The sequence below is a fragment of the Drosophila pseudoobscura genome, chromosome 3, assembly GCF_009870125.1.
Source record: "Drosophila pseudoobscura strain MV-25-SWS-2005 chromosome 3, UCI_Dpse_MV25, whole genome shotgun sequence".
NCBI classification, from domain to species: domain Eukaryota; kingdom Metazoa; phylum Arthropoda; class Insecta; order Diptera; family Drosophilidae; genus Drosophila; species Drosophila pseudoobscura.
Window position 1 is genome coordinate 6,161,893 of NC_046680.1, and position 17,787 is coordinate 6,179,679.

At 46.9% G+C, this 17,787-nt stretch overlaps 5 protein-coding genes and 1 pseudogene across 10 annotated transcripts; 2 read left to right on the forward strand and 4 right to left on the reverse strand.

The window, feature by feature from the left end:
* Positions 1-1,957: 1,957 nt before the first annotated feature.
* Positions 1,958-7,397, forward strand: Fatp2 (Fatty acid transport protein 2). Of its 5 annotated transcripts, none has more exons than XM_033378779.1 (6): positions 1,958-2,084; positions 3,299-3,491; positions 4,855-5,093; positions 5,158-5,802; positions 5,872-6,073; positions 6,132-7,397. In XM_033378779.1, exons 2-6 carry the CDS (start codon positions 3,399-3,401, stop codon positions 7,071-7,073), a joined length of 2,121 nt encoding a protein of 706 aa, XP_033234670.1. In that variant the 5' UTR covers positions 1,958-2,084; positions 3,299-3,398; the 3' UTR covers positions 7,074-7,397. The 5 variants fall into 5 exon arrangements, with proteins under 5 accessions (XP_033234670.1, XP_015039207.2, XP_015039204.2 ...); XM_015183721.2 differs by having other exon boundaries at positions 1,958-2,222; positions 6,132-7,073; XM_015183718.2 differs by having other exon boundaries at positions 1,958-2,116; positions 3,296-3,491; positions 6,132-7,073.
* Positions 4,210-4,666, forward strand: LOC26532884 (uncharacterized). The gene is made up of 2 exons (XM_015183722.2): positions 4,210-4,375; positions 4,425-4,666. The coding sequence occupies exons 1-2, from the start codon at positions 4,304-4,306 to the stop codon at positions 4,575-4,577; spliced, it is 225 nt and encodes a 74-aa protein (XP_015039208.1). The 5' UTR covers positions 4,210-4,303; the 3' UTR covers positions 4,578-4,666.
* On the reverse strand, positions 7,213-8,072 carry DCTN3-p24 (Dynactin 3, p24 subunit). Its single transcript, XM_001360271.4, has one exon. The coding sequence runs from the start codon at positions 7,993-7,995 to the stop codon at positions 7,417-7,419; it is 579 nt and encodes a 192-aa protein (XP_001360308.2). The 5' UTR covers positions 7,996-8,072; the 3' UTR covers positions 7,213-7,416.
* A 75-nt stretch (positions 8,073-8,147) lies between these two features.
* Positions 8,148-9,629, reverse strand: LOC4803620 (zinc finger protein 277). Its single transcript, XM_001360272.3, has 2 exons — positions 9,317-9,629; positions 8,148-9,260 (listed from the first exon to the last, which is right to left on the reverse strand). Exons 1-2 carry the CDS (start codon positions 9,564-9,566, stop codon positions 8,167-8,169), a joined length of 1,344 nt encoding a protein of 447 aa, XP_001360309.2. The 5' UTR covers positions 9,567-9,629; the 3' UTR covers positions 8,148-8,166.
* Positions 9,630-9,892: 263 nt separating this feature from the next.
* Positions 9,893-11,441, reverse strand: LOC117183522 (putative inorganic phosphate cotransporter; annotated as a pseudogene).
* A 178-nt stretch (positions 11,442-11,619) lies between these two features.
* Positions 11,620-17,787, reverse strand: LOC4803621 (putative inorganic phosphate cotransporter). Of its 2 annotated transcripts, none has more exons than XM_001360273.4 (4): positions 17,333-17,787; positions 13,379-13,515; positions 12,225-13,316; positions 11,620-12,150 (listed from the first exon to the last, which is right to left on the reverse strand). In XM_001360273.4, the coding sequence occupies exons 1-4, from the start codon at positions 17,412-17,414 to the stop codon at positions 11,986-11,988; spliced, it is 1,476 nt and encodes a 491-aa protein (XP_001360310.3). In that variant the 5' UTR covers positions 17,415-17,787; the 3' UTR covers positions 11,620-11,985. The 2 variants fall into 2 exon arrangements, with proteins under 2 accessions (XP_001360310.3, XP_015039209.1); XM_015183723.2 differs by lacking the exon at positions 17,333-17,787 and adding an exon at positions 14,635-14,763.

Sequence of the window (17,787 nt, forward strand, 5' to 3'; positions counted from 1 at the left end):
GGAAGCATGTACATAAACATACATGTACATATATTGTATATGCATTTTTGCACAGACACTTTATGTCTGGTGGGATTCGGGTATGTGTGAAAAAGTCCATTGAATGTCGGGCATATCTTTGGAGCCTTGTTATTGGTGCGAGGCGTGAGTCGAGCTGTTGATGGGCAGGGACAATAAAAATTTTTAGAGCAGAAACAGCCATGAAATGCCATTGAAAGTTTCTGCTGAAAGATGGGAAATACGAGGATCAGGTAAACAAATATGTAAGCAAGCAAATTATGATGAGAGAGGTTGCAAATTGTACAAGTTTATTTGGTAGTTTCCTCTAAAATCGGGGGAAATACCTGCCTAGAAATTTTGATCTACTTAGGAGACTATATCTTTCATAATTGGTATCTTTTATCATCAGAACTTTTCATCAGAAATGCTTTGCTCTCTAATTCAAGTCGTTGTCATGATCGTCTTTTGATTGCTGGCTAAGCTAAAGCTCAGTTAATAATAATAGTAGAAGAGCTTTTGGTATATGGTATTGCAGCTAGTAGTTAACCTGAATGAGAACCTTGTTAACGGGGTTTCCAGTCCATAGTACGTAACAAGACTCATAGAATCAGGCATATTGATTGTTGGACGACAAGTGATTCGCTATGAAAAGCTTGTTGTTTTCTTATGACTGCAATTAATAGCAGTGCCAGTCATTGCGTGTACGATCAGCATCAACAGTCGTCTATCTATCCGCTTTTGACCCAAACGTTCTCAAAGATATGTACGTGTATCTGTGATATGTTAAGGCAGTTTATATCACTTATCTTTCAAAGAAAGACACTTTTATTCAGTATTGGTAAGCGTTGCGCTGCTTTACAGTGCTTTAGATTTGTTTTGATTTGTAAAATGCTGGCAAATGCTGGTTGTGCAACACCCAATTGACCCAGTTCCCCCGCCCGCTCCTGTGACCCCACCACATCTTCCCCTCACTTAAAGCCGAATGCTTTGCCCTGCCGCCTCTCTCTTCCCTCAGTACGTACCCTTGCTATCTCTCTCTTTCCTGGCTGTTTGAAGTAATTTCGCTTAGTCATGGCAAACGATCTGAGCTGGGAAAATCACCATGCAAAACGATATGTAATAAACTGTCTGCAGTGCACTTGTTGCAGGGTTTTGAAGAGGGGCAGTGGTAACGCATCAATTCCTAAGACATACATACATAGAGGGAAATGTAAGGGCAGAGACAGAAAAAGAATCAGAGACAGCAGCAAAGCAAAGAAGCATATTCAAACAAGAAAAGCAACCCAATCCATATAGCCGAGGCTTTTAATACTCTCCCAAACGATCCCTCCCTATCTTTCAGCAGAAAGTGATATGTGGTTCAGTATATAAGCCTCCAAAGAAGCTGTTAGAAAGAGTTTTGTTTTGCATTCATAGCGAACTATAAGATACAGGTCACACGATATAGTGTGTATCTCTGTGTATATGCTCCCTCTAAGGGTGTACAAAGAGAGTTTAAAGTGAAACACGTGTTTTGAATTAAATGCCTGTCCTCTTTCCACACTCTTTGGACCCCTTTCTCTGCACTTGCCATTCCTCCTTCGCCCGGAGTTGGAGTGTACTCCTCCGCCGCCCATTAGAAGCGCATTCTTGACGCTGTGTGGTTGTTGACATGTTGATGGCCAAAAGGGAAACCCGCATAAAAGACCAAATTCCATGTTGCATGCGGAATAATCACGTGCAAACCACAATCTCAGAATCGCAGCCGACAATTCAGCTTAATAACAATGCAAAAACACACTAACACACACTCAGACACACCTGGCTCACCTGATTTGCCTGTCTGTGTGGCCTGTGTGGCTCTGTCTCTGGCTTTGACTCAGGTGCAGAGCTTATTGCCTCGACCCGAAGCCAGCTTCGTGCGCCGTTTGCGACCTGTTGCGGCGCTGGCAGAGCTTCAGCTTCAGGCTGCGGACCGGCTGCTGGCAGGTTTTTGGGGCGCAGTTGATGAACGAAGCTGCTGGCCGAACGACGCGACCGGCTTTAAGCTCCCATAACTCCAAAACTCCGACATCTATCCGAGACCCCGGCTGATGTTCTACCCAGTGCGTGCCGTGAATCAATCAAGCGTTATCAAGTGCTTAACAATTTCATACGCAATTTCCTCTCTGATCTTACACTCGGATGATGCGCGATCCCCAAGACAGATCAATGATATCTTAATCCCCAGAGCAGTACGAGATGTGAGGGAACCATAAGCAAAGAAATATAACAAAAGAAAGGAGAAGAAGACTTTAGTGAAAGTGATGAAGCGTCGCGCAGCATCAGTGGCAGCTTCAACCGCATCCGCGTCTCAGGCGCTTGACGAGGTTGGGCTCTTAATGATGTCTGCCGATGTATGCCAGCAACAGAAACAGAGACAAACAACAACCACAACACTTAATTTTTGCATGCGCCAAATGTTGTAAAAGAAAAAAAACTAATTTGCAGCCTGTGGCCTGAAATTTAAGTTTTAAGTCCAACAGAAAGTGAGATAGTGATGTTTATGCGGTGCTAGGAAATGTTCAACACGGGCAAAGAAAAAGCAGAGGTTTATAAACTGACTTCAACGAGTTTGGATATTTGATCTAAGCTTTAGCAATCAGAGACCAATTCAATCTAATCAGCCCATTTGAAGTCAAGTTCTTGATAGAGTTTTCTCATATTTTGTCTTCATTGGAAATTTGTCCAGTAACTAAATACATATTTAAGAAGTGAAGTCTTAATTCATAAATATATAAAAAGATTTATGTCCCTTTAAAGATCTCTAAACCTTTATTTCTTCCTAAATATCTTTCATTGATCTTTAAATCCTCAGTTTTCTCTTTGTATGCCACCGCCTGCTACGTACAATAGTTTTACTTCCTAAATAATAAACGTGGTTTAATTGTCTCCGACATTAGACATGGCTTTAACACCCATTAACGGGTTTTATTAGGCAGCTTAAGCGTAAGTTTCTGCTGACTCTGCGATTCGACGCACGTAAACAGGCAGAGCAGACCCCAAAACTCACCTTGAAAGTACTTACTCACGCACACATCCGCACACAAATGGATACACTTAAAACAATAGCGTCACAGCATCAGTTAGCCTCAAAAACAGGCCATTTTTCTTCATCTTCTTTCTTTTGTGTCACCTTTGCACTACAATTGTGGTTTCCCTGTACATCTCCTCTCGCCATTTCCACGTCTCCATCTATCGCTCAACTCTTCTCTCTTTTTGTCTCCTCCTTCCGACTGTGCCTGGCGCCTAATTACCTATAATTTCGCTACGAAAGTAGCCATCAAAAGCGATAGAAACAACAGAGCCAACTCCAAAGCTGTTAATCCCATCCACATACTAGCCAAAGCCACTGTTAATGTGCTGCTAAGTCCGACACCATGTGCACCGCTCCCGCTGATGATGGGGCTGCCACAGCCACTATTGATGCTGCTGCCCCCAGCCATGGTCCGACGGCCTTGAACTCCACCCAGGTAAATACCATTTACAAAATATATATACACACACACACAGAGGTGGCATACAAGTATTTATGGTTAACATATTTTTGGTTTTCGCTTGATTTGCTTTGTGATTCAGTTGGTTTGGGGCCGCCACCTTATCTGACAACAATAATACTCACGTTGCCATTAAAACTACTAAAAATAAAATCAGATATTGGCCGAAGTTAAAGATACCCTTGCATAAAATATGATAATCCAATTTGAATCAAATCTTCGATGAGCTATGAAGAAAGTCATGAAGTCACATGATTTTCAACAACGACCTTTAAAGATAGTTCATACACATGCAGTAGATGCAAACATCTGATAAAAATTGTAATACCCCTTTCGAAGAGTACAACAAGATCTTAAACTGAAACTGAAACCAGTTTACTTTTGTCTGCTGCTGGTCATAACCGGGACTAGGTCTGGGTCTTGAGAGTATTATGCGAACTGTCGTCTGTTTGGGGTCTTTTTTTTATCAGGTTTAGTGGAAATATTACTGCATCTTGATGTGATCCTATTCGAGTGTATTTTTGGCGCTTAAGCGAACTTGAAAGTCAAGATCACGGCGACTGAAAATCGTAGTTAAAAGAGGGTAAATATCACACATTTTAATGGGGAAAAAATGAGCCAAAACACGTTTAAAGATGCATTTCAATGTGACATCATTACCGTTCAACATGACAGAACCAACTCCCCTCGAAACAACTGTCAAAAAAAATACTAGCTCAAACTTCCAAATCAACCGAACAATTCAAGCGTGAGAAGAATCGAAAAAGCTGAACAAAAATTTTCCTAAAATGATGACAAGCAGCGACGACAGCGATCTCCTAATGGAAGAGGAGGGCCAACCTCTGACCATCTGGCAGAAGGTAAAGGGAATATCCTTATAAGCACCCCCGCTATAATAACCAATCTTAGATCCTGTTCTTTATGGTGGGCCTCACTTCTGCTCTGACTATTTGCGTTTTGATACGTCTCTCAAACAAGTTGACTACCGATGCGGAGCACAAGGCTATGATGCACTTCAAGGATATCTCCGCTGGACATATTGGTCATAGAAACGGATACTAGTATCCGCATATTATCTTTATATTTTTTTCTGTGTTTATATTTCGTTTTGGTTGTTTGCGAATTGCTTAAATAAAGTGCTAAATGATTAATGCGGACTACCTGTACTGAAGAGCAAGCAAAACAGCAAGCAATTAGCAGAAGATCAGGAAAAGCTTTGAATAAACTCCTAATGGAGGGGTTAGTGGGGGATCGAGTGGATCATTAGTTGGTGACAAGAGCGACATTCTACATTCAACGTTAACGCGACGTATTAAGACTCTTTCATCTGCTACTTTAGGTCTCCATAGCCATAGATCCCAGTCACAATCCGATGGAACAGAAGAGGTCCAACTGGCGAAGCTACCTACAGTGGATAATGGTACCCGTCCTCTCGGGAGGAACAGCCCTGATCTGGTATTACCTAGGAGCTTGGTCGGGACTGACGGCTCTCTATAGCAGCGTGATAGCAACACTCTTGGTGCGGCCCGGCTGGAGATGGTTTTACATAGCGGCGGTGACAGGACCTCGCGATATTGTGTAGGCTTTTTGCGTAGCAAATACTCCCGAAAGCGACTCTGAATCTAAACTATTTTTGTTTTAGCGCTCTCATTGCCTATATTCGAGTGCTGATGTTTGTGAAGCGACAGGAGCGCAAGAACCTCAACATTGGCGACATTTTCGAGGCCAGTGTGGCTCGGCACCCGGACAAGCTGGCCATCGTGAGCGAGTCCCAGCAGTGGACTTTCCGCCAGCTGAACGAGCATTCGAACCGCGTGGCCAACGTCTTCCACAGTCACGGGTACAAAAAGGGCGATGTGGTGGGACTGCTACTCGAGAATCGAGCCGAGTTTGTGGCCACCTGGCTGGGTCTCTCAAAGATAGGTGTTATTACACCCCTCATCAACACGAATCTGCGAGGAGCCTCCCTCCAGCACAGCATCACTGTAGGCCAGTGCACGGCCTTGATTTACGGGGCCAGCTTCCGATCGGCCGTGATGGACATTGCGAAGGATCTACCCGCCCATGTCGGACTCTATCAATTCAATGATGAGGGCAGCCAGGCCCATGCTGCTGACGAGGGCTTGAGTCAGGGTCTGGCCCAGCAACTAAACGGACTGCTGGACACGGCTGCAAAAGATAAAGTGGCCGCAGGCGCCACTCGGGCGGATCACCACGACAAGCTGGTCTACATCTACACCTCTGGCACCACTGGTCTGCCCAAGGCAGCGGTCATCACACACTCGCGGTGAGTATTTCTTTCTCCTGATAGTCCTTTCCTGCTTAGCATTTCTTGTTCATTATTTCTATCCTGTAGCTACTTCTTCATTGCCGCTGGCATCCACTATGCCCTCGGTTTTAGAGACCAGGATGTGTTCTATACACCCCTTCCTCTCTATCACACTGCTGGCGGGGTGATGAGCATGGGCCAGGCCCTGCTCTTTGGCTCCACGGTGGTCATACGCAAGAAATTCAGTGCCTCTGGCTACTTTGCCGACTGCGCACGCTTCCAGTGCACCGTAAGTGCAGTGATTTAATTGATAACACCTTATCTTCTCACGCAATCCATCACGACAGATTGGCCAGTACATTGGTGAGATGGCCCGCTATATATTGTCCACTCCGTCGGCACCACATGACCGAAAGCATCAGGTGCGCATGGTCTTTGGAAACGGACTGCGTCCACAAATCTGGCCGCACTTCGTTGAGCGCTTTGGCATCCAGCGCGTCGGTGAGTTCTATGGAGCTACCGAGGGCAACGCCAATATCATGAACAACGACAGCACTGTGGGAGCCATTGGCTTCGTTTCACGGGTACTACCGCAGATCTATCCCATATCCATCATACGAGCCGATCCCCACACGGGTGAGCCGCTGAGAAACAAAAAGGGTCTCTGCGACCGCTGTGAGCCCAACGAAACGGGCGTCTTTATTGGTAAAATCGTGAAGGGCAATCCCTGCCGGGAGTTCCTCGGCTATGTGGACACGAAGGCCTCCTCCAAGAAGGTGGTGTACGATGTCTTTGCAAAGGGCGATATGGCCTTTATCTCTGGCGACCTGCTGGTGTCCGATGAACGGGGCTATCTCTACTTCAAGGATCGCACCGGCGACACCTTCCGCTGGAAGGGAGAGAATGTCTCTACTAGCGAGGTGGAGGCACAGCTCAGCAACCTGGCCGGATACAAGGATGTCATCGTGTATGGGGTCAGCATACCCCAAACCGAAGGCCGGGCCGGTATGGCCGCCATATACGATCCCACGCGAGAAGTGAATGTGGAGATGCTGGGCCAGGAGCTCACTAAGGCTCTGCCCAGCTATGCACGTCCGCAGTTCCTGCGCTTCCTCCGGAAGATCGACCTAACGGGCACGTTCAAGCTGCGAAAAGTAGAGCTACAGCAGCAGGGCTTCGATCCGGCGGCCATCGAGGATGAGTTGTTCTATGCAGGATCGGATGGTGTCTATGCCCCGCTCACCCAGTCCGTCTACGAGCGGATTCAGCGCAACGAAATGCGATTCTAGGAACGAAACTGGAGGAGGTTAATACTCCATGGTTGAGCTAAGACTGTGCCCCCCATCATCGAAGTTAGGGCCAATACCTCCACTTTCGAATCGAAAGGGAATGTATTCCCCGAGTTATAATCTTTGTCTATCTGTTAGGTTTAATTTGGTAGAATTCTATATTGTGCTAGCATAAAATAACGATAAAAGGAAACTTACAATGGAAAAAGCATCTTGGATCCATTCTCCCCACCAGGGAATCCGACCAGTTTTATTTGTTCGGAAACGAGTATATGTAGGTGGAGAGTAGATCGGAAATCTTATCTAAATACTTTCAGCAGTCTCGTATGGATGTGCTCAGTCATCAGTCCTTGGGAGGCACATCTTTGTTGAGATCGCTCTTCTTTTTCTGATCCATGCGCTGCTCCACCTGATCAAGGCGCGCGCTCATGGCATCCAGCGAGGTGAGCAGACCCTCCTGGATCTCCCCGTACCGCTTCATAGCCAATATGAGGCTCTCCTCGATAAGTTCGCTCTGCTGTGCGTACTCCCCGTTGTTTTGGGTGACCTGCTTCAGCTGATCCAGGCACTCGCTGGGTATGCTACGGAAGTATTCCGCGCCCAGGGCCGGCTCCAGTTGCTTTATCCGCTCCAGCTGTTCGGCCTGGGTGTGCAGTTCGGGTGCTACCGCATTGAGATACACTTCCTTGGAGCGCACCTGCTGGTGCTCGTCCAGAAAGTTGGGGTCCAAATACTTCTCTAGCTCGGCCGCCCGTCCCACGCACTGCTGCAGCTGGGCACGTCCTGTTGTCGCCTCACTGAGTAGGGCGTTGGCGGAACAAAGAGAGTCCACTATTCCCTCGTCACTCTCCGCCTCCCGCACGGGCCCCAGGACTCGGGTTAATGCATCGATGCGCTTCTCCAGTATGTCCAGGGCGTCCATTTTCAATGTTTTTTTATTGTTTTCCCTTTAAATGATGTCACTTGTGCTAGAGACGATATATCGATTAAATATACCGTCCGATACTTAGAAATATACCATCACATTTTCAAAATATACCGCAAATATACCGATGAAAAAAAAAACTGTTGTAATATCTCTAAAATTTACATTTTATATCTTAAAATTCTCTAATGATAACGACTCCGCATCCTTGTTGACTTGCGCCAGACTGTCCTCGGAAATGATGCGAACCACATCGGTATCAGGTTCGTCGCCCGTTGAATCGTCCAGGACACACAACAAGCCATCATTTTCCATGTACGGGAAAAAGAACTCTGGCTTGTCCCAACTGGATCGCTCACCGATACCGCAATGAGACTCCTGGGCCATGTGTTCGGTTAGCAAGTCGAGATCATCAAACTGGATGTCACAGCTAACACAGCGACGCATGCACAGCTGGCGACGTATATAGTTGACCACCTTGACGCGCTGATAGAAGTTCAGTGCGCTGGTGGCGACATCGAAATCCAAGCTATGGGCATCTATCATGTGCTGTTTGAGGCCAGCGAAATGGTCGCCGAAATGCGGGCAGTAGAGACACTTGAGCGAATGTGGCTCGCCATCCCCGGCCCAGTCAGACCAGTCCGAATCGTGCTCGCCCTCCGAGTCTGGACGAGCAAAGTGCTTGTCAAAGTCCATGTTTTCCACGTCTGCGGAGACTGACCCGGAGGGCTGTCGTCGTTTCTGGTGCTGCTGCTTTCGAGGTGCCGGCGCCGGGGCCCGATTATAGTTTATTAGGAAGTACTTGTCGTACTCGCGGCGATTGGGATTGATGCGCTTGTGCCCCTTCTTGCGCATATGTTCCTTCAGCGTGGTTCTATCCTTGAAGACCTTCTCGCAGTACAGGCAAATCAATTGGTTCAAATTTGCTTCCAGCTGGTCGAGCAGCTCATCCACATAGACCAACTTCTCGGGCTTTCCCACCAGCAGAAAGTGCTTGTCAAACAAGTGATCCAGGTAGTCGGCCCTAAGGCCCTTGATTACGGTTCTGCAGAAAAGACACTCCTTGGAGAAGTTCCGGTCCGTGAGCTCGAAATGGTGTCGCTCCAGGGCGGTTTTCAGTCGTTCCTCCCGCAGTCGCTGGCGAAGCTCATAGTCCTGCGGCAGTATATCACAGAGCAAATAATATTTCTCGTTTCTGGCATATGTTCCATCGGGCAACTGGTCCAGGAACATGGTCGTGCAGTATTGCTCGAATTCATGGCCTGAAAGACACCAAATTATATAACAGAATCACTCAAAAGGCACTTTAGGCGCGCACTATGAAACTCTTTTTGCCAGTATTGCAAATAATCCTCCAACAGCGCGATATCCTCCACATCGGCGATGACCAGCCGATGCTCCAGATACAGGTGCGCCAGGCAGTCGTCTTTGTCAGCGGGAAATATATACACCTTCTCGCATTTCAAGCACTTTACGACCGTGTTTGCCGTGGGCTTCAGTACAGAGCTGAATTTATTTTCCAATTTGGGTGCAACGTCCTCTGGAACGGTGTCCACCGCGTGCTCCATTTTTTATTTGTCAACAAAACAACAAAATATATATTCAGTCACCCTCAGAAATATACCGAAATATACCGTCTCAATATACCGATTAAAAAACGAACTTAGCCCACTTAAGCCCCTTTATTTAAACGTGAGTTAAGCCGCCAAAAAAAAAACTATTTTCGTGGAAAGTTTTTCAAAGCCACCGGTCGACAATGTGCTAGAAATTCTAAAAATGATCGTAGAGGTGTGAAAATGTGTGATCTATACATGAGATCTTTAAAACAGCTAGCATTTCATGTAATTACCACCAGACGGCGCTGGCTGTAAACGTCATGTACAAATATCACTTGCTTATTTTCGATTCGCATATTCTTTATAGATACACTTCGATGTAAGGATTTATTTTAACTGATGATGGTACATGATATACGGTGATACAGTTATAACTTTATAGAATCCTGAGCTACGAAAGCAGATAAGATATCATTCTTATGGCAGTTATACTTACTACATTCCTAAGGAATGTAGTTGCTCATAGACACCACTTCTATGGTCGCTATGGCCTTTCTCAAGAACATCCTTTTCCTTATGGCTGTGGCGCCATACTTATATATTTATAAGTATTCCCATCCACCCAATTGTTCCTCTGAATCTTCAAAATTCGAATCCATTTCCTTAATACAGTTGTCAAATCCCCATATTTTTCCAAGAAAGCGAGACAAGTCACACAGAACCGACAGTAAATTTTACTTTCGGCGTTCGGCCGAAAGTTTTTTTTTCCAAAGTTCGGCGACAGATCCAGGTGGTTCATGTTGAAGCCCAGGTAAGTGGCGCCGCTCATTTCAACGGTGAAACATAGCAGGACCACGGCCAGGGTGGACTGGTCGGCCCTCACATACCCCAGACGGATGATTGTGATCATGGGGATCCACAGACCAATCGTGTTGAACAGCTTGCGACTGGTCCCCGTGGAGATGCAGTTGCGGTTGTTCAATTGAGCCGACATCGTTGAGAAGACGAAAGACATAAAGAACATGCTGACGTAAGGAAGGGACGAGAGCACGGCGTTTGACATCAAGTCCTTGCCAAGGACGCTCTTCAGGAGTGTCCAGAAGCCACAGTTGAAGACGCTGTGCGAAACAATTAGGACCAGAAACGGGGGCGAGCTGAAGATTCGGAGCAAAGGGGTCTTCAGTTCCGTTTGGCTTACTTGCCCGGACAGCGCGAGTTCAATCATCGACCCCTCCTCCTGCGTTATTCTTTTGTACTGCGACGGAGAGCTGGCGCCAAAAATGATCGCCCATATTAAGACGTCCACCCGAGACGTAGATGATACTTGGCCACCCAGCCGATGAGGCAGCCAGCTGTCCACTGATTGCCAGCATGATGATCGTGCCAAATGAATTGGCTGTATAGGCACACGTGCCGAGCGTGGCGCGCTCCTTGGGTAGCATCCATTTGGACAGGATCGTGTGGACGGATGGGAAGACCACGCCCTGGCACCGCTTTCCAGTCTCCAATTTTCACGCGGAGGGGCGTGAGGATAGTCAGCAGCAAACAGACGGGGAGGCCAGAAAGGAACATTACTTTGCCACCGAATTTCTTGGCAAGTTGGCCAGCCGGCACCTGGGTGACCACATAACCCAGAAGAAACTGCTCAGCAACAGAGCTCTCGTCTTCTCCGTCCAGTCGTATTCCTATTAAGAAGATGGGCTAGCCGCCTATGGTTCGCATGGAGTGAGGTTTACTGACCGGAAACTCGGGATTCACGGAGGCCGAAGCTGTCATGGCCACGACTGCCACAGATAGATTGACACGAAGGGCGTAGGTGACTGACAGGCCCCAGAAGATCAGAACCACCTGCCAATGACGCACTCCTCGGCCTGAAATACAAAGGATTCAAGCACTAACAGGTCGATGGAGACCTAATAAGTATTTTAACCTCGCATCTCAGAGCAATAGATATGAACGTGATCTGATCAATAATGCATGTATGTATGTCAAGGCCCACTGGATGATGTTGTGGCGGTCTCGTTCCCCCTACCGCTTTTGAGAATCAAACCCTCTTGTGGTTTTCTTTTCACATGCTGTAGCTGTAGTCTGATACAGCACACATATAGTACAATATAATTATTATTTTCGCCTCACTTTGTGAGTGCCCTTACATAATTAGTCACTATAACTAAACCTAAGACGAGGGGAACGCGAATACAGAGTACAGTAACGAAAAGTTTACAAATATACAAAAATATACACGGAGCGCGAATTAGTTCGGACAATGCGAAAATGCATTGGATAGCGCTTCATTGCTCAATTAGGATTGACAGTTGGCCGACTACCGGATCGGATCGGATCTGATCGGATCCGGTTCGGCTGGGTTTTAGTGGAAAACTGAACTAGCTGACTAGCGGTTTCTCTTCACATTTCGCTAAATTCGTCGGTGTTAGTGCTGCGACTCCACCTGAGGCGTGGAGTTGCGCCTGGGCTTCGCCGGGGGATCGTTCCAGGGCTGCACTTCGGCCTTACCGAAGATCACGAACAGCCCGTTGCCCACCAGGTAGAAGCCAGCGGCAATGAAGAATACTATGCGCCACAGATCGGGATCTTTCTGTAAAGAACAATACAACAGAAAAACCGAATCAGTAAGTGGAGGGAGCTGACAAGTATAGCCGAGTATCTTACCTCATCGGTGACAATGACACCAACCACTAACGGGGCGATTATGCTCATGATATTGCCCACGCAGTTGGTGATGCCCATTAGGATGCCGGCAAAGTTCGGCGACAGATCTATGTGGTTCATGTTGAAGCCCAGGTAAGTGGCGCCGTTTGTGCCTACGGTGAAGCAGAGCAGGACAACGGCCAAGGTGCCCTGGTCCGCACCCGTATAGCCCAGTCCGATAAGCGTGACCATAGGGATCCAGGTTCCAATCGTGTTGAACAGCTTGCGACTGGTGGCTGTGGAGATACAGTTGCGGTTGTTCAACTGGGCGGATATAGCGGAGAAGACGAACGACATGCAGAACATGCAGAAGTAGGGAAGGGACGAGAGCAGGGCGTTCGACTTGATGTCCTTGCCCAGGATGTTCTTCATGTAGCTGGGAATCTCAGTCAACAGGGTCCAGAAGCCCCAGTTGTGAGTGGAGTGCGCCACGATCAGCACTAAGAATGAAGGCGATGTGAATATGCTCAGCCAGGGTGTACGGGGTTGCGGCTGCTCCTTTGCCTGATCCTGTACAGTGGCCACTTCACCGGCCTGCGCCATTTCAATCAGCTTCCGCTCCTCCGACGAGATGCTCTTGCACTCCGACGGCGAACTGGCGCCCCAAAGGAAGTACACGACCGACCATACGCATCCGACTCCGCCTGAGATGTAGAAGATGCTTGGCCACCCAGCCGATGAGGCGGCCAACATTCCACTGGTGGCCAGCATGATGATCGTGCCAAACTGATTGCCCGAATATGCGCACGTGCCGAGCGTGGCGCGCTCCTTCGGGGGCGCCCACTGGGATAGGATAGTGTGCGTGGATGGGAAGACCACGCCCTGGCATAGACCCTCGACCACACGCAGGGCGCACACCAATTGCCAGCCTCCAAACTTGGCGCAGAGGGGCGTTAGGATGTTCAGCACCGAGCAGATGGTGAGACCTGAAAGGATCATCACTTTGCCACCGAATTTCCTCGCCAGCTGGCCAGCCGGCACCTGTGTGACCACATAGCCCCAGAAAAAACTGCTCAGCAGCAGGGATTTTATCTTATCCGACCAGTTGTACTCCTAAAAAGCAAAAGAGTTAGCTAGGTTTCGAGCTGACGTTGGTGCCAGTGAAGTTTACTTACAGGAAAATGCGGATTTGCGGAGTTTGAATCAAGCATGGCCACCACGGCCACGGATAGGTTGACGCGCTGGGCATAGGCCACCGTCAGGGCGCAGAATAGAAGAAAGACCTGGAAGTGGCGTACTCCCAAACCGGAACCTGCAACGAAACGTAATCGATTAGGAGGTGCGGTGGGTAATCTGATCATCGACTGCGCACTCCATTCAGTTCAATCAATCGATTTGCTATCAGCTATTGACCGCGCTATCTGCGCCATGAATGGTTCTGGATGGGTTTTTATATTTTTGTAGAAAGCTGTAGGTCACCTGTAGGTCGCTTGCCTGTTGAAGTCTGTCCAAGATTTGGAATCGCTTTTACGTTTCGGCCCCCTTAAACTGGCTACAGCTGGAAATAGATTTATGGCAGACACTGTTCAAGCTCTACCCCTTTTTCGGGTTTATTTCTTCTTCTGTGATTGCCGTAATTTAACTAAAATTTATCATCCCTTATCTGGCAGACAGGCGACTAGGAGATATAACTATTTGCGGTTTGGAACGCTTCTGTTTCCAGATTACGTGGCGGATTCTTGCGGAAAAATTCCATTCACTCATTCATTCTGCGAATGACGCCGAAATGGGGACCCCCCGCCCCTTTAAGATCTCTCCCAACAGTTGAATCTATCTGCCTTTATATATGCATATTTAACTATTTCTTTGTTGGTTTAATCTCAAGTGAGTCGGCTGAGATTAGTATGGCCATAAGTGGGTGGTAAACTAGCAGTTACAATTGCTTTTGAGTCCAGATTTTACGGCATTTACAGTACTTGCAAGCACCAGGATTTACCCATACTGGAACACACCCACTTTTCATTCTTCTGTCGAGGGGCTCGTCTTCTTTGGATATTCTTATCTCCAACGGATAAGAGAATCAACGGTATCGAGACCCATCATGGCGCTGCATCTGGCATGTCAGAACATGCCAATTCGAGATGATGCCTGAGTAAATTATGAGGCTTAACTGAGATTTTCTTGAGGTTACACTAAGCAGAGAGCATCTGAAAAGCGATTTGTGCATCAATCAAAACCAAACCATTAAAAAGAGAGAATCGCAGGGGCCTACTGCAAGACTTTGTGTTGGATCTTAAGGACTTGTAGTAGGCTGATTGTGGTATGCTGCGAGAGTGATTGAATTTATTGAGAAGTACAGGTTCGCGTAATAGTCACTTTAAGACACCCTTTGAGCATTGAAAGGACATCATATTCAAAGTATAAGACCCACCTTCATCCTCGAAACGACGATTCTTCACGGTGTTAACCATAATGGGATTCGTCAGCTCTGAACTCAAAAATTACAGGATTGCTCTGTCTGGCACAACTTTTCACCGCGAAGCCCGTTCACTAACTGATGGATACTTGATAGAGCATCTAACAGTGCTACCAGTGCTGTACGCAAATAGTCAGATCATCTAACCAGCAGCATCTCTGTATCTGTATCTGTATCTGTGTATCTGTGTCTCTGTCTATCTGTGTGATTTGTTAGTTGTGAGCAAATGAGCGTGCAGCTTCCCAAAGTTACCCCCAGAACCGTGCCACCCCCTACATAAGCTTCGGGGCGTGTAACGCTTCCAGTCGGGCTTATCAGCCGTATGTCATCCATTGCACCTTAAGGCCCCCAGTGCTGTAACCAATTCTGGTATTCTGGCATTACGTATGCATCGCTGATAACGGGGGGCTATCATTTGGTCAAGGCATGGCCGGGGGGCTACTTTGAGCCTCTGTCAGCTTTCAATCTCCAGATCCGATCAATCTGTGTTCGATTTATAGTCGGCCAGTTTTGAATCGCTTCATTGCTGTTGCCGTTAGCTTTGAACTTGAAGTCGCGCAGGTTGGGGAGCTTTTTATTCGCTCAAAAAGTTTAATCGCAAAAGCTGCGCTGCTCGCTGAAAGCTTAATTTCATTGTTTTGGTTTACTACGGTGTGCACCCGATAAAGGGGAAGTATGGAAGTCACGCAATTACAGATGCAATTATCATTCAACTAATTCTGAATTGAAATTCAAATTGTAATCGAATTTGTGTCAGTACTTGGAGTGCTTCACTTTCCCACACCACGCCGTAGGGTACCGTATCCCAGTGATGAATGGATGGACGAATGATGAACGAGGTGTCGACTGGACGTCTTGACACGCTTATTGTGTAAATTCATCAGAGCTTAACCGACTTATCATCGAGCGCCGCTGGCTGATAACGATTTTAGCCATTCGACCAGAGGCAGAGTTTCCCCGAACGACTTTCAAATGTCCAGTCAACAGATAGCCCGTGCCACTCCATATCACACCTGTCATTGGATGGGGGTCGCACAGGGACTGCTTTCGAGTGGATGTGGAATCCAAAACTGATGTCACAACAACCTTAGACAAGAGCCGTGCGTCGGATTGCTTATCAGAGGAACTCTTTGGGGCGATTTTCGATCAAGCAGCAACAAAAAAAAACAGACGGAGCCGGTTTGCTTGGATCCTCCCCTATATGGGGTGGCTGGCACTGGGCACTGGCACTGTGGAGTGGTGAGGAGGGGGATAACCTTCCCTTCTAGCTGATTTGTGACCAGAGTTGCGGTGCTGCCTGGAGCCGGATGTCAGCCTTGTCTCAGTTGGGGGCGCCATGGCGCCTACCTTGCCAATTTGAATATTTAGTGAAAATTATTTAAATACTGCATATATGACAATTACATAATCCAGAGTTAGTTGTTTATTTCGAGCGCACTCGAGTAATTTATGCTCTGACGGAAGATTTCCCCGGTTTTTGTCAAGTGTTAATGAATTTGAATGCAATTACACGCAGCTCTAAAAAAAGATTTTGCAAGTCGCAAATCAGTTCGGTTATAAGAATCGCTATACGGATATACGCATATTTAATTAGCAGTTCGCCTGTCCCTTTCGACGGCCAAAAGGTTTCTGTTCACATTTTGCTTCTGTTCAATTTCAGCTATTCAGCTCAATTTCCTCCTGTGGAAAGCGGTTTGGTTTAGTCAAAACAGGAACATAATAGGAAATATGCTAGATTTATGTTTTCGCCTTATACGCCTTACACGCAGCCTGCTATCGAGCCGACTCTAATTGTTCAAAGAACGTATCTCCTATCTAAATCTCTAGTCGACGCTGCTGTTGTTTTTGTTTTTGTTTTTGTTTTTGTTTTTGCTTAGTTTAGTCGCCGCTGCCACTGCCACTGCCACTGCCGCTGCTGACGTTGCTCATTAGCCGCCGGTACGCGTACTAAACTGGATTCGCGTTAGACTGTCTGTCTGTGGCGTACTGGAGCATTCTTTGTGTGTTTTGTTGCTCTGTTTCACACACGGAGTGGAGTGACTGACAGACACCCAAACAAACTCTGAATAACTGAAAGATTACCGGTGATCGGTTCGTATCTGTGTGCACTATACTGATATACTGGCAGTTGTCGGCTTTCCACTGGACTCAAATTTGCATACGAACTTTGATGATTTATATTTATGGGCTGTGCGAGTGCAAACAAATGCCAGCTTCCTGTCTGAGGCGCCACTCCAGTTCCAGGTATTGATATATTCATATGTATATATCTACGTTTAAGTCCCTAAGATTGGAGAATACCATTTAAATATGTACCATAAAGCAGATGCACATTTGGTTTCTTAGTTTGTGGGCTTGGAGCCGATAGCACTAGGCCATTAAAAAGAACAGGCGCAAGACCAGACTGTCACCGACTGGCACTTCAGATTTAATCTCCCTACCACCTGAAAAGCGATTATTTTATGTAGTCGAACCGCAGTTGAGGGCTACAGTTAATCAATAGTAACATTGTGTTTGCTATTGTGACAGAACCGCCATAATTTGTCCTTCCTCTAGCCAAACACCATTTTAAAATCTGATCTAACTTGCCTGATATTTTCCAATATTAATTTTGTATGGAATTCATTCCATATTCCATTGTGGTTCCACTTACCTTTGGCCTCGGCCTCATCATCCTTCTTGGGGTTCTTCAGGTCCATGGAGTCGTTGCTCCCACCACAGCACATCAGCTTCATGTTTAATGTCCTATTTAATTCCTACTAGATCCTACTATAAGGGGTAAATTCGTGGAGCTTCGTTGAGAATTGTTGGGGGCTGTTGGAGGTTGTGGGTGTTATTTTAGCACTTCTATGGTTCGTCGCTCTTAATGTGGCGTAGCAATTCAGTCTCTCCGCCCGCTCACTGCTGGCCAGCAATTCGATCTGATTCGGTTTCGATCGAGGAAAATGTGAGCATATTAACTACTGTTCCAGGTGCCACAACAAAGCAATTGCTGCTGTTTCTATTTCTGTTTCAGTTCGATTTCGGTTACGATTCTCTGCCGCTCGACGGATGCTACCGTTTAGTACCGCGCTCTCGCCACAATTTCAGACCGACTGAACGCTGAAT

What these genes read in the sequence shown, in the direction of transcription:
- LOC4803621 (XM_001360273.4), bottom strand. Translation starts at nt 17,414, where the DNA reads ATGAAGCTGATGTGCTGTGGTGGGAGCAACGACTCCATGGACCTGAAG. An exon ending in TGATGAGGCCGAGGCCAAAG is followed by an intron (nt 13,516 to 17,332) that starts GTAAGTGGAACC and finishes GTTTCGTTGCAG; the next exon opens with GTTCCGGTTTGGGAGTACGC. An exon ending in CCGCAAATCCGCATTTTCCT is followed by an intron (nt 13,317 to 13,378) that starts GTAAGTAAACTT and finishes TTTGCTTTTTAG; the next exon opens with GAGTACAACTGGTCGGATAA.
- LOC26532884 (XM_015183722.2), top strand. Translation starts at nt 4,304, where the DNA reads ATGATGACAAGCAGCGACGACAGCGATCTCCTAATGGAAGAGGAGGGC. An exon ending in CTCTGACCATCTGGCAGAAG is followed by an intron (nt 4,376 to 4,424) that starts GTAAAGGGAATA and finishes AACCAATCTTAG; the next exon opens with ATCCTGTTCTTTATGGTGGG.
- LOC4803620 (XM_001360272.3), bottom strand. Translation starts at nt 9,566, where the DNA reads ATGGAGCACGCGGTGGACACCGTTCCAGAGGACGTTGCACCCAAATTG. An exon ending in CTGGCAAAAAGAGTTTCATA is followed by an intron (nt 9,261 to 9,316) that starts GTGCGCGCCTAA and finishes GGTGTCTTTCAG; the next exon opens with GCCATGAATTCGAGCAATAC.
- DCTN3-p24 (XM_001360271.4), bottom strand. Translation starts at nt 7,995, where the DNA reads ATGGACGCCCTGGACATACTGGAGAAGCGCATCGATGCATTAACCCGA.
- Fatp2 (XM_033378779.1), top strand. Translation starts at nt 3,399, where the DNA reads ATGTGCACCGCTCCCGCTGATGATGGGGCTGCCACAGCCACTATTGAT. An exon ending in ACAGGACCTCGCGATATTGT is followed by an intron (nt 5,094 to 5,157) that starts GTAGGCTTTTTG and finishes TTTTTGTTTTAG; the next exon opens with CGCTCTCATTGCCTATATTC. An exon ending in GCGCACGCTTCCAGTGCACC is followed by an intron (nt 6,074 to 6,131) that starts GTAAGTGCAGTG and finishes CCATCACGACAG; the next exon opens with ATTGGCCAGTACATTGGTGA.